General features: G+C 33.9%; 1 protein-coding gene across 1 annotated transcript; it reads right to left on the minus strand.

The window, feature by feature from the left end:
• Positions 1-1,023: 1,023 nt before the first annotated feature.
• LOC130974668 (uncharacterized) lies at positions 1,024-3,406 on the minus strand. The gene is made up of 6 exons (XM_057899527.1): positions 3,136-3,406; positions 2,131-2,965; positions 1,806-1,972; positions 1,496-1,700; positions 1,266-1,405; positions 1,024-1,181 (listed from the first exon to the last, which is right to left on the minus strand). The coding sequence occupies exons 1-6, from the start codon at positions 3,404-3,406 to the stop codon at positions 1,024-1,026; spliced, it is 1,776 nt and encodes a 591-aa protein (XP_057755510.1).
• Between the last annotated feature and the right edge of the window lie 13,901 nt (positions 3,407-17,307).

A 17,307-nucleotide genomic window follows, 5' to 3' on the forward strand; every position in this document is an offset into this window, starting at 1 on the left:
TCTTCCATAACCCCTACATCATCTAACAAACAAAAAACAGAAAGAATAGGGTCAAGCGATAGGCAGAACCAAAGCAAGATTCACATGCAATATCACAGTAGGCCGTACAAACAGTGACTTGTGTCCACAACAAACACGATTTCGTGATTACTTGCAAACCTTAACCACTCGAAACCACAAACCATCATCATTGCAGACATCAACCACGGATAGCGACATTTTTCACCCTTTAAAAGAAATTCTAAAAGAGAGTGTGAGAGCGAGATGTTCAGAGAGAGAGAAAGAGGGAGAGAGAGAGAGAGAGAGAGCAAAGCAACCAGTAGAGTAAATCAGTAGACACCAAATTTTGACCAACTCTCCAACTTCATAAACATTTATTTTTAGAAATAAATAAAAAAAGAGAAAATGTCATATCAGCATAGACTCCACGAGGTTTCTATGATTTATAGATACAAATATTCTCTCTAGTTGCATCTCCTTTCCACACGTGTTGCCTGCTTTTGCAGAATGGAGCAGGGTGTTAGCAGAATGTGGGCACTCATGGGAAGGGTTCGTTGAGCTGAGCCAGAGGGTTAAAGAAGGAACATGATTTCATTGTAGTGGGTTCCATGAGTCCAGCTTCACGGGTTGGGCCTTATTGGTCGTTGGGAGTGGTTTTTAGAAAAAAAAAGATTGAAATAGGTTGGGTTGGGTTTTTAGTTCTCTCTCTGTAAAACCCAAGGTTCTGAAAACTGAACCGGTCATTGAACTGTTCTAGGCACTGGTTCACTAGTTCATAGGTTCAACCGGTTTGACCGTGGTTGAACCGTAAAAACCGTTTTATAATAAAATAATAATTAAAATATAAATAAGCACATGAAAATATAATTATAGTCTAATCTAAACTTTAAAATATCATTCAAATTAAAAGTACTACATAAACCAAATGTTATAATCTCATTCAAATACAAATTCAAAGTTCAAAAGTCAACAAACAACCAATCAAACCTAACATAGCAGCATCAAAATGATCCAAGTTTGTCATCAATCATCAAAATCCTCCATAATTTGCTGCAGATTTGCCTCATTAATTTCATCACCTTTATTTCCACTACTTGGACCAGAAAAAGCAAGTGGTGCAGCATAAAATGTACTAGTACTATCACCACCACCACCTTGATCTAAATCAGCATCAATCTCATCTAAGAAAATATAACACATTATCAATAAATTAAAGATAAAAGCTATTGTAATTTATTGTATGATCAATAAACTATAATACTCACGAAGCAAGTCTTCAATATTACTTGGAAGATCAGGCTCTTTTTCAACAACCTCTTCCGTCACCCAAAAATCAACCTTATCAATAGTTTCAATATCGATTGGATCATATTGCAACTTTTGCTTTCTTTTTTTTCTTTCATTCCTAACAAATTAAATACAATAGATGATAAGCCTAGTATATTAGCTATACAAAATCTAATGATATGAAATGAAAGGATGAAATATAGATTACCTGGATTTAAGACGCAAATTATATGTAATATACACAATATCACTTAGCCTATCATGCTCCAATCTATTCCTTCTTATTGTATGAATTTGATCAAAAAGACTCCAATTCCTTTCACACCCTGAAGAAGCAGATGCTTGGCTAAGAATGCGAACTGCAATTTTTTGTAAACATGGAGCAGAACTACCAAACAACCTCCACCATTCATCTACAAATTACAATCCCATATCTCAAGTATTAGTTATCAAGTTAAGGAAACCAAAACATAAAATAAGTAAATAACTAAAGCTTATTATCAAACAGATATTATTACCAGGTTGAAGTTTTTTTGCAGCTGGAACAGCTTCAGGCCTATCAAAGCTTTCCTTTCGATCTCTATATAAGTGTATTTCTTTCATTGCCTCAACTGAATCTAAATTATTAACCTTGCAATGCAATGTAACAAGATCAAGTAAAGCTCGCATGACATCAGGTGATTCTCTATAATTTTCAGAAAAAAAGCACCAGGATTCAAGAAATAGGCTGCTGCGTGAAGATTTTTTTTCAAATGTTTGTCCCATCTTGAGTTGATAATCTCTGTGTAAGGTTGATATGCACTCTTCCTATGCTTGAACATTTCTTTGATTCCATTTTCTGACCTCAGCATACCTTCATAAACAATTCCCAATGATGGTTTATCATCGGCATCTACAAACCTCAGCAATTTAATCAACGGACTCACAATTTGGCATACAGTAAAACAATCATCCCAAAATTTATTGTCTAGGATAATTGCACTGACAGCTCTACCATTAGCACTCCTTCCTAATTTGTGTCCGGTAAAGTGTGTATCAATAACCAATTGTTGTAATTCCGATTTGCGCTCAAAGATACTCATCAATGTGAGGAAGACAGTGGCAAAACGAGTTGGACCTGGATGAACAATCTCCTTCCAATTATCTTTTTGTCTTAGCCAAGACAAAAACACCGTATGATTATATACAAACACGGTAATCTTCGAAGCACGTGTTGCAAGGCTATAAATATGTGGCATGCTGCTTATATCTTTTAGAATAAGATTCAAGCAATGAGCAGCACAAGGTGACCAGTGAATATTTTCAAATTTCTTATTAATAAGCCTACCAGCAGCAACATAATTCGCAGCATTATCGATTACTACATGAACAACATTATCAGGTCCAATCCATTCAATCACCTCTGAAAACAAGTCACACAAGCTAGAAGCATTTTTAACCATACTTGAGGCATCTACAGATTTCACAAAGCACAACCCTTTCGAACAATAAACCAAAAAAATAATCAACGTTCTTTGCCTTTGATCTATCCAACCATCAGCCATGAGAGTACATCCAGTTTCTTTCCAAGCAGACCTATAGCTATCAACAACCATTTGACACTCCCTTTTGAGATCGGCTAATAAGTTAACCCTCAAAGAGTCATAAGAAGGACCTATATAACCAGGCCCATAGCCAGCTACACCATCCAACATATCTTGAAAAAAAGGTGACATAACCACATTGAAAGGAATCCTACAGTCCAAAAGCCATCTAGCCACTCGCTTATCAACTTCATGAAGCACATCTTTGTTATGAAACACGCTTTTCAGACTTCGTTGACTGCCCGGAGTTGTTCTTGGTGCAAACATAGGAGGAATAATGATTTTGGTTTCTTTTTTGGATCGCCTCCAACAACCTCCTTAGTTGGTAACTGACTCGGAGTTTTCTCTTGCGCTATTGCTTCATCAATTGCATCCTCACACTCATCGGTACCCTCTTCATTGAAACTTACTTTCCTTTTACTAGTTTTACTTTTCTGAATCTCTTTCAATAAACCTTCCATTTGTTTTTCTACATCATATGGGACCTTAGAACACTTCTTAATGTCTCCACCTATCTTCGCCAAATGCTTTTTCATTCTATTAATTCCCCCGCCCCCAAAAGTACTCAGACAAAATAAGCATTGGTAATGCGGTTTTCCATTTATATTCTGTAAAGCAATGTATCTTCAAGCAGGATCAGTTTTCCCCCGAACACTACAAGTTTGTGATTGATTTTCGTTACTCGCGGGAGGAAGAGAACGTTCATTCGAAGCAGAATTATTTTCAGCATTATTATTTCTAGGTAGGTCTTGGTTGATACTTTCTTCCATACCTAAATATTACCAGCAATCCAACCCAATAATCTCAACTCTCAAGTTCACAATAAATGAACAAACAACATCCAAATTTCAAAATCAGAGTATACAAACAACTGAACAAGTACAACATCTCAGGTTCAAAAAATTCTTATAAAAGAAATGTCACAAGTGCACATTAATTATTCTTACAAAATTCAAAACTAGTGGTACAATTTCTTATAAAAGAAATGTCACAAGTGCAAATAAATAAATGGAGATGCTCAACAACAACTGGCACACAATTAAAAAAGAAGACTCAATGAATTGAAGAACTGAACATAATATAATGTAGCCATTCTTATCTTTAATTTGTCGATCCAACCACAATTTTAATTTTCTCTTAGTCCTCACTCTGTTGTACACTGAGAAAATGAGAAGCATTATTTCAAAACTTGTTCTTATTATTTTTGTAACTGTAACACTTAATCATCATGTTGTGGAATGCCGCACTCTTAAGTCTTAACACTCTGAACAAGTACAACATCTCAGGTTCAAAAAATTCTTTGTTCACAAAAATATCACAAAATCAGTTCATATTTCATCACAGTTTCATGACTTTCATCACAGTTCACAGAGTTCACAGTTTCATGACTTTCATCACAGTTCACAGTTCACAGTATGAAATCACAAAATCAGTTCATAACACCTTCAAAGAGTAGAGACTCAGAGTTCAGTTCATCGGAATCAATGAAATCACAAAATCAGTTCATAACAGTTTCAGTTTTCAGAGAGTAGAGACTCAGAGTTCAGTTCATCAGAGCACAGTTTCATCAGAATCGGATTGCATCACAAAATCATGTTCATAACTAAATTAAAAATTACCTGGAAATGAGGAAATCTGTTGCTTTCTCTCAGAGCTCGAAGGACAACGCTTCAATGCTTCAACGCTTCTCTACTTCTTTCTCAGAGGCAGAGCTCGACGGAGGTAACATGCGAAGTGGCTGAGGGCGCGACGGAGCTGAGCGCGCGGCGGAGCTGACAGCGGGAAGGTACTGACTGCGCGAGGTATCGGAAGGCGCGACGGACCCAACGGCGCCAGGGAGATGACAGCGCGACGCTGGTGACGGCATCACCGTGCTTAAGGCGCGACGGAGGTGAGTGCGTTGAGGTGAGTGCGACGGCGGTGAGTGCGTTGAGGGCCTCTTGGAGTCGTGGGTAACTAGGTGGTGTTCTGTTCTGTGGGAGGCTGGAGTTGAGAACTGAGAAGATGGAGGAACGAGGAAGTGGAGGCTGCGAAGGAGAAAACTTAGAAAAGGGAATTAGGGTTCCCTCAGCACAAAACGGCAGCGTATTGAGGCAATGTTAAAAAACCGGTCGGGTCCCGGTTCGGTTCGACCGACCGGTAACCGGCCGGTTCGTCGGTTCAAGTCCGGTTTTCAAATCCTGCAGTTTTTCTTATTATCCGAACCGCTACAGCGACCGGTTCACGGTTCGACCGGTTCAACCGGCCGATTCGAACCGGTTTTCAGAACATTGGTAAAACCCGATTAATTAATGGCTAATTAACCCATAAATGAGAATTTATTCTAGAAAGCAAAAAATGTGATTTTTATGGCTTAATATGTTAGAGAAAAATGAGACGAGAATTTTGATACCAATTTTGTAGAAATCAGACCAAGATTGGACCGAACGGGCCAAACCGGGCCAACCGGACTCATATTAGGCCCTTGGCCCAACTAAACTAAACCAAAACCCTAATTTTTAGCACTCTCTCTCCTCACAACACACTATTCACGCTGAAAATGGAAGGGAATGGGAGAAGAACACTCTCTCAAGTTCTTTCTCTTATTTGATCTTCAAACCACCATAACTTTTGATCTAGAGCTCCGATTGCCGCACCATTTGCGGCCACGAGTTCACCGTGGAGAGCTCTACAAAACCCATTACTTTATTCTTGAGGTAAGACACGAAATTATTTCAGTTCTTCATCCCTAATTTTCGAATTTTATTGGTAAAAATGTTGAGATTTTGGGCTCTTTGATGTTATAGGACCCAACTTTCTTGAAGAAGAAGATTAATCTTATCTTCTTGAATCTTGGGTAAGGTAAGATATCTTAAACCCTAGTGAGAATGTTGAATTTGTGGTTTTGGGTATTGAGCTCTTGTGTTTTTGTATGATATTGTGGCTTAGGCATTTTATATATGTGTATTGGAGCTTGAATGGTGATTTTGGAAAGCTTGGAGAGAGCTTTGTATTTGAAAAATCTGTTCTTGGAGGTGTTGGAACCTTGAGGACTTGTGGACAAGTGATTTGGAAGTGCTCCGGTTGAGCGTGGGAAATTGGCTAAGGTATGGTCTCGGTTTCCTGTATCTAAAATGTAATGTGGTGTGAAAACTTGGGCTAGAGGCCCTAAGATAAGTATTAAATTGTTTATGTTATTGAATGGTTGAGGTATATGATGTGGTCATATATGTGATTATGAATATTGATGCCTTAATGGTGTGATATATGAGAAAATGCATGTTGTGATATATGCTTGATGAATGATTGAGGTTGAATTGTGGGTGGAACCATGTCGATGGTGAGTATGATATTGGTTATGTATAATGATGGTTGATTTGGAAATGGTATTATTGGAAATTGGAATGAGGAAGGATGTATGACATGTTAATATGTTTGCCTTTTAGCCATTTGATTGAGAAGTGTTAAAATAGTTGAATTGTGGTTTTGGGAAGTGTGGTAAAGTGTTAATGTGTGAGTTGAGGAGGCTTGATGTTGATTTTGGTATGTTTTGATTGATTTCAAAAAGGGTTGAAATTGGTATGTTTTGGTTGATTTTGAAAAGGGATGAAATTGGTTTGTTTTGAAAATGGCACTTTGTGGTTTTATATGAAAATATGATTTTGGGCATACTTTGACGGGGCATAACTTGGACTCCGGATCCCCGTTTTGTGCCAAACTTGTTTAGAAATGAAATTGGATCCGGGATGTTCATGCCGTTCGAAGAATGGGTGAAAAATGATTTGAAATGAAGAAGTTATATCCATTGGAAGATTAGGGATTTAATCTATGAATTATGTAGCTTTAACTTAGAAAACATTTTAGCAGAATACTCCCCACGCGTAGGCGTGCCTGACGCGTACGCGTCATTTTTTAAAAACGCGTCATCCACGCGTGCGCGTCGATGCGCTGCACTCAATGCGCAGCTATTTTTCCCAAGAGTTGTGCCAGAGTTGTGCCAGTTTTGTGCGTGGGGCACAAACGCACCCACGCATGCGCGTGGCTGATGCGTACGCGTCATTTGGCTATTTTCTCACCCATGCGTGCGCGTGGCCCTGTTTTCATGCCAAAGTTGATTTTTGAGTTTTAAAAGCCAAATTTCATACTTCTAAGCCTCCGATCTCACCCCTTATGTATTAAATCATTATGTTATGCCTAACAATGAGAAAGGAGCTAGAGGATATGGTAACTTGCAAATGAAGCAAGGGGGAAAGTTATGATCAATGATGATCAAAGATGATTATATGAGATACAGAGGATGGCGGTGGAAATGTTGTGTGTGCCATGAGCCGAAGGGCTGTATTTATGGATAAATTGGCTGGTTCTGGATTGAACCGTGAGCCGGATGGCTGAGTTGTTGCCGAGTTACGGCAGAGCCATTATTGATTATGACCGAGTATAAATGCATATATGCTATTGAATGAAATGTGAATGTTGCACTTCCATTATCTGAGATACGAGTTTTCCTGGGTGAAAGCAGTGGCTAGCCACCATGTGCTCTAGGTGGAGACTCAATACTATGCTGACCCTATGTCGTAAGGGTGGCCGAACACTGTGAAAGTTCCGGATGAGCTCGCCCCCGTGAATATACACCAGTGAGGGTGTTGGATATGAATCATGATTATGATCAAGTTTTTGTTGAGTATAACTCGAGTTAGGGATGCACGACAGAGGGACAGTCCAATGGTTAGCTACCAGGACTTGTCGGGTTGGCTATATAACCGACAGATAATATCATCAGCCATTAGGGACAGGCATTTATCATATGTATACTATGTGAATTTTTGATATTGCCTATTTGACTGCATATTACTTGCTAATTGTCTAAATGCCTTATCTGTTCTTATTTGTATATCTCTTGTTTGATATAACTGTGTTTGCTATATTATACTACTGCTGGTGGTTGGGAGGTATGAAGGATTTGGAAAGGGAAGTATTAGTTAGACTGAAGAATCCTCAGTTAGTTGCCAGTTATGGTTTAGTCTGTTTATAAGCTATGAAATTATCTGGTGGAAGTTCTAGGATTGTCTTTGGCTTTCTCAGGATATTACATGTTAGATATGTGGGTACTCTTACCATACTGAGAACCTCCGGTTCTCACCCATGCAGATTTTGTGGTTTTCAGATGCACGACGAGAAGCTTCTCGCTGAAGCATGCTGGAGACTTCTGGATTAGCGAAGATCCTTGTTCTCGGAACTCTGTTTTGGTCTTATATGCTTTGCTTAGATACTTTTATCTCCACTAAATAATACAAAATGTGATGACTCCTCTTAGAGGGGATTTTGGAGAATAGGTTTTCTGTATTTGTGTCCCTTTGGGTTTCCTTGGGGTTTCTTACTTTATTTACATGTATATATTGCTATGCTCGGACCGGTTATCTTCGCAACCGGATTTTATGCTTTGATATTCCTTTTTTGACACTCCTTTGTATATATATAATCTCGCGTTGATTTATCCTTGTTCGTTATGTCATCGATGGAGTGTTGCGCTTTTGAGTTACGATTTTTGTTCTACCCCTTTTTCTTCCAAGGCTTCTAGCTATAATCGTTATTCACACTACTATATGTACTAAATTTTTATTTTAGAGGTCGTAATACCTTCCCATCTCTGAATTATGACTTAAGCATAAGACTCTGTATGGTAGGGTGTTACACTATCCTCCTCTCACCATGCCTAGTTGCTCAAAGAAGAACGAGAATCTCCTTGGAAGGAAACCCTAGCTTCCTCCACCGCGATCGCCGCCGCTGGGCTTCTCACTGTCACCGTCAGTCACCCCAGAGATATTCGTTTAGTCGTCCTGCTCCAGGCCCGCATCTCAATCGCCAGTCGTGAGCTTCGTCGCGGTAATTTTTGAGTCGCCACGATCTATAACCCCTTATCTTGCTCACTTGGTCTTTTTCCGCCATCTCTCGTCGTGCTCGTCGTCTGTCGTGCTTGTCATGAGAAGGTAACAGCTGCTCTACCCACTAAATCATTAGCTTTGGCTCGGTTAAGAATAGAGAAATAATAAAACAACCGTATCTAGTAACAAAAGCAGAAATCATTTAGAAAATAAAACATCCTTATTACTAATGCTTTCATCGCCTAAGAATCTTGGTCCTCTGATGAGAAAAGTCAATTTGTTTTGTGTTTGAAAAACAATGTGTGCCTAACCAGCGTGCATTTATGGAGTAGGTTTTGATTTTTGTGCTCTATGTAGGTTGATCAAAACTAGCCTAAATTTAAAGTTAGTAAATCCATTACACAATCTCAATAGATATAGGCCTAATTGATGTCACTGGACAACTAGATTTCTTTGATTTATTGAATTGAAGATTTAATTACTATATTTAGGGGACAAAAAAATGCAAACACTAATGTTGAGAATTTGTTGACCAAGAATTATCATTGTGACTCTTCATAATAAATAAATGAATATTTCAATCAAAACTATATTGGTAAAAGTGAATCTTTAATTCATATAGCTGATTAAAAGTATAAGGAATAAATTAAAGATTCAGTGTTATAATTTGTGTAACTTAAGGAAAATGTCTTACAAGGGAAGCAATTAATAATGACCAAATATTCTTATTGCTTTTAGTGCAAGTCGTTAATCATATAACATATTGGGTCGTGCTAGTGTGAAATGATATTGTTCGTAATAAATGGATCTCACGCATACCGAATTCATCTAATACTCTAATAGAGTATGATTGTCATTCCTATTTGTTTTGGTTTTTACTATAATCTCAATTAAGTCACTTATTGTTCTTGTTTTTATTTTTTTTACCTTTTAGAATTTTGTTGAATAGCTTAAGTGAAACATTTAAATAGGTAGAAAATATAGAAAAATGACAAGTTTTGAGAAACTGATCAAAGATTCTATGAGTTTATTACTAATTGGATAAGTTTATTAAAGATAGTCACAAATTGAAAAAACATATTTATGTATGTACAAAAGAGTAAAGGCATTTACAAGTGACTACACATGGAATTAACTTTATTAAGCTGTTGTCCTCAAGAATTGATCACCCTACATACCCCAAAAAATTACACTCAAAGATGAAATAAATAACAATCAACATGTATGTAATAGTTTTATATGATTAGTTTTGACTCTGCTAACTGAACTTTTTGCACCAAACCCTTGATATAGTATTGTCGTTATTTGCTTATCATTTTTTATATTTTGTTACGTTGATATTTGATATCATAATATTTTTATTTTTTAATTCCTGCCATAAAATTCTATTGTTAACAAATGTGCTAAAAACTTTGTTCAAGGTATGATAGTATATAGCTTGTTAATTTTTTTTTTAACTTAATGTAAAAAAGCATAATTTGGTCAGCTTTTTTAAGGGAAGAAATAACTTATAAAACCTTGTTTTTTTCTTTAACAAAGAAAACTAAATTAGGTCAATAATTATTTTTCAACTTGTGACTTTTTTTGAGTTTTCTGGTGATATAATGAGCGTTAAATATATTAATTATTCCTACACTAATAATATAATGTGTTTTTTTAATTCTAAAGATTTGTTATTTGTGACTTTCTATTCATACATCGGTATATTTTTCAAATTAAACCAAATAGTTTTTTCGATAAATGGGTTCTTAATTTTCATTATTATTATTATTAATATTATTCGTACTTGCGAGTAATCTCTTCCAATTTTTTTTTTTTGTGTCCACTCGGTCATTCTTGTTGACTTTATTCTTTTTTTTTTTTTTTGGTTTCTTAATTGAAGTGATAATTTCTCTCTTACTTCAGAAGTAAAAACTTTGCAAAACAATTAACACTATACAAAAATATATGCACTTACCATAAACATGTCATTTATTAATAAGACCATAATTAGTTATTCAAACACTAAAAGAAGCTCATATATTTAACCCAATCCTTGTAAAAGAAGGGTTCATACAGAGCCCAACGCAACTATGGATCCTTTTACCTTTTTCGTATATATAGGTTCACAAATATATTACAATAACAGAAAAAATATGGTTACAAATAGGGCTGAAAGTGAGTCAAGTCAGCTCATGAGCTAGTTCGACCTCGACTCGTTAATAGTTTGATAAGTTAAATTCGTAAGTTAGTGAGCCAAGCTTAAGCTTGAAATTGAGCTTATAAATAAAATGAGCCGAGCTTGAGTTTGGATAAGCTCAGCTCATTAGCTCGTGAACTGACTCGATTATATATATATATAATTATTAATACACATATCCTATATGCATTTAATCTATATTTTTAATATTATATATATACATATGAAATAGTACTATATAACCATATATATTAATGATATTAATTATTTAAAATTTTATATTTATTTTTTATATATAATTTTGATGTAGGACATAAATAAAAAATTTATAATTTATTGATAGATAACAATATATCAAATTGATCTTTTTAAATATTTTTTAAAATATATAAGTTATAATTTATTGATATAGAATTATAGATTATGTATTTATGTTTCTATTATTTGAGCCAGCTCGTGAATTTTCGGTGAGCCAAGCTTGAGCTTAAAAAATAGGCTCGATTGTTAATGAGTCGAACTGTGAGCCAAGCTCAATTTTTATGAACCAAACTTGAACTTAGTCTAACTCGATTCAACTCGACTCACTTCCAGCCCTAATTACAAATACAAAATACGAGGTGCTCTCAAGCGTATGTCTTTGTCAAAGATTTATGAGAAAAACAAAGATTAATTCAACAACTTATTACACATTAATAGAGTTCAAATAATTAACGAGATCATAGCCAATTGTTGTCCAATCGTCAGTAACCATAAACTTGTAATTTATTCTAGACACAGTCAAGGCCCATACGAACTCTGCTATCTGGTTAAAAAGGTCTTCTGTCCTCATCGAGAAAGAATTAATGAATAAAAAAAATGTCTAATTATTCTGTTGATCTTTATAATTTCACCAAAATTTAAATTATGATTTTATACTTTTTGTTTCTTTCAATTGGATTCCAACACTATTTTTAATTTTATAATTAGATCATTTCTAGTATAAAAAATATTAGAATTAATTGAGTATTTCTTTGCATGTTAAACGTATTTATAGTTAAAAACTTAATTAAATCTTTGACCGCATATATTTTGGATAAAATATTCTACTAATTTTAACGTCTTTGTTTTGAAAAGGGACTAATTACAAAATTAAAAGTAATATAAGAATCTAATTAAAAAAATAAAAAATATATAAACCTAATTAAAAATTTAATATAACTATAAAAATCAATAAAATAGTTAAACCTAAAAAAAAAAAAGATAAAATGCATCTATAACCGTCTTTCAAATTCAAAACCAAGATATCTAAAACTCTTCTTAAACTACCACACACTCATCATTGTTTAAGGGTAATAATTCGCTTCCCAATATATGAAGCACTAACTCCTTATCCCTTGAAGTCTCTTATTTGGACGTTCGAATTAATACACACTGTGGTACAGAAATAAATTGATATAGATTTATAGATATTTTTTTTTGTTTAATGCTATAACAACACATGGTCTGGATTATTTCTTTCAGCAATCAGATTTGCAGGACTGGTCGCTTTTTTTTTTTTCAAATGGATAATGTTAATGGCTTAAGAGGATGTAGTGTGTTTGCTTTATGATTATTTCCTTAATTGGACTGGTTTTGGCATGTGGATTTTTGTTTGTAAGACAAGTGAAATCCATAAAAATAATTCATAGTTTGCACCCTGGAGGAACAATTTTTGTTTTTTATGATAACTAACAACTTTACACTAAACTATCCTCATTAGATATTCATCAAATATATTTACCAAAAAAAAAGTTATTCATCAAATATTGTCCTCGGGCGATGATTTGGCATTTTTATTTTTGGAATAGATGAAATTATTTTTTGATGAAATTATTTTAACTCAACATTTATTTTTGATGGTTTCTTTTATACCTCAATTAATTAAAGATAAAAATGATTTTTTAAGAATTTAATTTTAATATATTTATAATATGAAATATTTTATACAGTTATTTAATTATATTTTTTATGACCATTCATGTGATCAATGTAAAATGTAATTATTTTTGTTAATGTAATATTATGTGATTACATATACGTGTAAAACTACTTTACATTAATAGTATATTAAAATTAACTTCTTTTTTTTAGTTGGTATTATTTAAAATTAAACATGTGACAATTCAATGTCATAGTATTAATAAATAAACAAATTGCATTTTAAATCCAACAATTTATATTTTTTTATAATTTTACCTCAAATATTAATTAGATTTAAAAATATACGACATGTTGTAAACTCCAAGTGTAAATAATTAATCAATAAATTAATTATTATTTAAAAAAATTAAAAAAATTAAATTTTATAATTTCATGAAATAAAAATAATTAAAATATGAATTTTAATATTAATTTTAAAAAGTTTAGTCCAAAATTAGACCAAACAAACCAAACCGAACAAATCGGCCCAAACCGGACCCAAAGCCCATGTATATGAGTAACACATCAGCCTTTTCCCTCAAAATCATAAGGGAATTCACGCTGGGAATGAAGAAGGGAGATTGAAGAACGTAAAGGAATCCTAACCTTGTTCCAAAAATTCAATCTTCCATAACTTTCAATTCGGAGTTTCGATTGATGAGCTGTCAGTGGTTACGCGTCCGTCTCGAAATTCTTTACCAAATCACATATCAATTTGGTAAGTGAATCACCTTTTTTCACCTGATTTTTTCCTTTTTAATTCGTGATTTTCGATTTTGATCATTGAGAGATTTTGTGATTTTGATGGTTTAAGGGTACTCTAGCAGTGGATAATCACCAGATTTTATCTATTTGACTCGTGGGTAACGGTAAAGAAATCCTAACCCTTGTAAATATGTGATTTAGTGAGTTAAGTGTTGATTATTGTGATATTGTATGAATTAGATCGTGTTTCTTTTTGAATTGGAGTTAAATTAGTGGATATTAGAATTTTGGAACTGAATCTTGAGAGCTAAAAATTCAATTGGTGAGGAGTTGGAGCTTTGGAGCTTGAGGAACGGTGGATAATTGAGGTGTTCCGAGCATAAGGGAGGAATCGGTCAAGGTATGATTTTGGTTTCTTGTAACTAAAATATAATGTCTTGTGAAAACTTAGGCTAGTTGACCGTAGGTTAGGTTGAACTAGGATGACTTGTTAAAGTTTAGTGAATTAGTAAAACTGTGGAGTTGAATATGTGAATGTGTTGCTGAATTATTGAGTAATAATGAGGTTTGAGTTTGATTGTAAATGATGATGATGTTATATTGATGATTTATGAGTATTGTTGCTTTGGTTATGATTGTGTGGGTTAGAGTTGATGAAATTGAGTGTTGAAGTATTGTGGAATGAAGGAAATGGTTATGGAATTGTTTTGAGTGTATTTAATGTTATTTTGGGTTGTGAAATTTGGTTTGAAAATGAGAATTTGAAAAATAAAGGTTTTGAACTCTTTTAGTAAAAGCAGATTTTTAATGAACTTCAGCGGTCCATAACCTAAGCTTCGAATATTGAATTTGAGTGAATTTTGATTCAAATTAAAGATAGTTTTAAAAGCTTTAAGATGGTATAAACTTTGTGAAAAACGAAATTTTATAGAAGAAGTTATGGACGTCAGAAATTATGTGTAAAAACTAAATTTTTGAAGTTGTAGGAAAAACTAGAAACTCTGTTTAAGGTTTATTAGTTAGGTTTTGGGTTACGGAGTAAGGGTTAGTGAGTGGAAAAAGATGGAATTGGTGTCGAAGGAGTTGAGGAAGGGGAGGCTTGATTTGATGAGGAAGATGAGAGTAACGAGAATTTGTAATTTAAAGAGATATATGTGACTGGATAGTAGTGTTATTCACTTGCTCCGGGTATGAGATCAGAAATGAAAATTATGAAAAACTGAGTTAATTATAGAATTTTGAATGAACATGATAAATGAGAATGATTAATGATGAAATGATTATGAATTATACTTAATGTTTGACTTGAGATTGAATGAATTCTTGAATGAGATAACTAGGTAGTAGTAAGGATTGTGGTTCGTCCCACTTGTTCCAGGTCAGTGATTGAGATACCTAGGCAGTAGCAAGGATTGTGGTTCGTCCCGTTTACTCCAGGTCAGTGTTTGTGACGCCTGGGCAGTAGCAAGGATTGTAGATATTCCACTTGTTCCAAGTTGAGCTTTTAAACACCCGCCTGAGTAGTAGCCGCAGTAGTAGTTATTCCGCTGGTTATGAGTTAAGCGGGTAGTAGCAAGGGGGTTGTAGCTCAAATCCACTTGCTCCGCAATGGGTGTTTCAGTCTATGGTTAGCTACCAGGACATGTCAGGTTGGCTATATAACTGACAGATGATATCATCAGCCATAGGACAGGCATTCATCATATGCATTTGTCTATTTTACTTGAGTTTGTATTTTTTTGGGATTGCCTAATTGATAATCTATGCTTACCTGCTATATTTGTTACCTGCTATAAATGTATTCTACTTGTGTTTGCTATTGTCTGTTTGCTTATCTGTGTGGTTCTACCGGAATTGGAAGTTTTTGGAGGAAAGTAGACGACAGAGGGTTTCAGTTAGAGTTTAGTTCAGATTTAAAACCTTAGATGACCTACCCTACTTATGGTTTACAATTTATTACCTTTAAGTTTTATAATCTATTGTCGAAAGTTCTAGGATTGCCTTCGACTTTTTCACGACATTATGTTAGAGATGTGGGCACTGTTACCATGCTGAAAACCTCTGGTTTTCACCCTATACATATGTTATAGTTTTTAGATGCAGGTCTAGACGCACCTCGTTGAAGCATTCTGGGAGCTTCTGTCAGCGAAGGATCCTAGTCCTTTGGGTTTATGTTTTGGTTAAGTTGGACATATAGATACTATTATATCTCCACTATGTATATTTTATGTTTTTGTCCCTCCTAGAGATCGACTTGGAAAAACAGGTTCTGTAATTGTATTCTGGATCTTTTGGGAATCTTATATATATATTTGCTTTGGCCGGTTCTAGTTTTGCGAGCCGAGTTAAAAGCCTTGCTATATAAATCTTTAGAATTCTTCTTTCATATTTATCACTTACGCGAGTGATGCGATTTTTTGTTTAACGCCTTGCTTAATTCTTCTTCACAGGCTTCTAGTTAAAATTCCTTTCAACTATTATTATATATATATTTTTACTTTTAGAGGTCGTAATACCTTACCACCTCAATTTTATGACTTAAGCATAAGACTCTGTGTAGTAGGGTGTTACACATGTTATTTATACTAAAATTTCTTTTTAACTATCTATTGAAAGACTAAAATATTTATTTTGATTAATATTGCGAAAAAAATAAATGCCCATTTTAATATTTCGACAATAATAACATTTTAGCATAAATATTAAAAAATTAAAATACCATTTTAAGTTAAAGTTTGGAGCATTTTAGTCTCTTAAATTTATTAATTAAAGGATAATGTCAATGGAGGTTGATCCATACCCAGAATAACTCGAATGCACGATGTTATACCTCAAAACTACTTATTCAAATTTCGAGATAAAATCGATTTTAAGCAAAAGGCTGTTTTACACCTCTATAGTAACAGCATAAATCTCGGACTACGCAGATAGGTAGGTTATCGTAAGATGACAATAAATAGAGATCCATGCGAGCTATAGAGGGACATCACATATAACAATATTCATAAGAAAAAGAAAAGACTCTGACTTTAGAGATTAAGTATTCTGAGATTTGACATTGACTTGAGTGTTAGAGTCCTTTTTGCAGGTTTTATGCACTGGTCGGACTAACGAGAAATCCATAGCACAACACATAGGAGAGGGGCATCGCAAGAATCCTTTTCGGTGTCGACGAGCTATATCTCGGAGTCTAGTTTTACGCTAGCACAGAGGTTATTGATCAAATCCATTATTAATATTAATGAGAAGGTAATGTTAGTGGAGACTCTTAAATGAATAGAGACAATTAAAAATAATTTAAAAATTTAAAAAACTTACAACATATAGAAAAAGCTTATATGGTAATCGAGTAATAGATGAGATATTAATTTTTAGTTGTAGTAAAACTTGTGTATCAACAAATGATAATAGAAAAAAGAAAATACTGTCTAATATGAGATGTAATAAAAATAAATATTAATAAATTTTAAAAAATAATGAAAAGATAACTTAATTTAAACATAATTATTTTACCTATGAGAATTAATCATAGTTATAAAAAGATTTTAGTTTATAATCTTTTATATTTGCTTCAAATTAAATACGATTTAGAAAATAAATAAAATTAATAACATTTATTCATAACTAATTTATAAATTTTTATCTTTATTTTATCACACACAACAACAATGTGTTATTTTTTTTTTCAGGGATAACAATGTATTAATTTTTTATGGATAACAATGGGTTTATGGATAAATCCTTAAATTTAGAG

Source organism: Arachis stenosperma, chromosome 4 (genome assembly GCF_014773155.1).
Source record: "Arachis stenosperma cultivar V10309 chromosome 4, arast.V10309.gnm1.PFL2, whole genome shotgun sequence".
NCBI lineage: Eukaryota > Viridiplantae > Streptophyta > Magnoliopsida > Fabales > Fabaceae > Arachis > Arachis stenosperma.

What these genes read in the sequence shown, in the direction of transcription:
- LOC130974668 (XM_057899527.1), bottom strand. Translation starts at nt 3,406, where the DNA reads ATGAAAAAGCATTTGGCGAAGATAGGTGGAGACATTAAGAAGTGTTCT. An exon ending in TGCAAAAAAACTTCAACCTG is followed by an intron (nt 1,701 to 1,805) that starts GTAATAATATCT and finishes TGTAATTTGTAG; the next exon opens with ATGAATGGTGGAGGTTGTTT. An exon ending in AATTTGCGTCTTAAATCCAG is followed by an intron (nt 1,406 to 1,495) that starts GTAATCTATATT and finishes TTAATTTGTTAG; the next exon opens with GAATGAAAGAAAAAAAAGAA.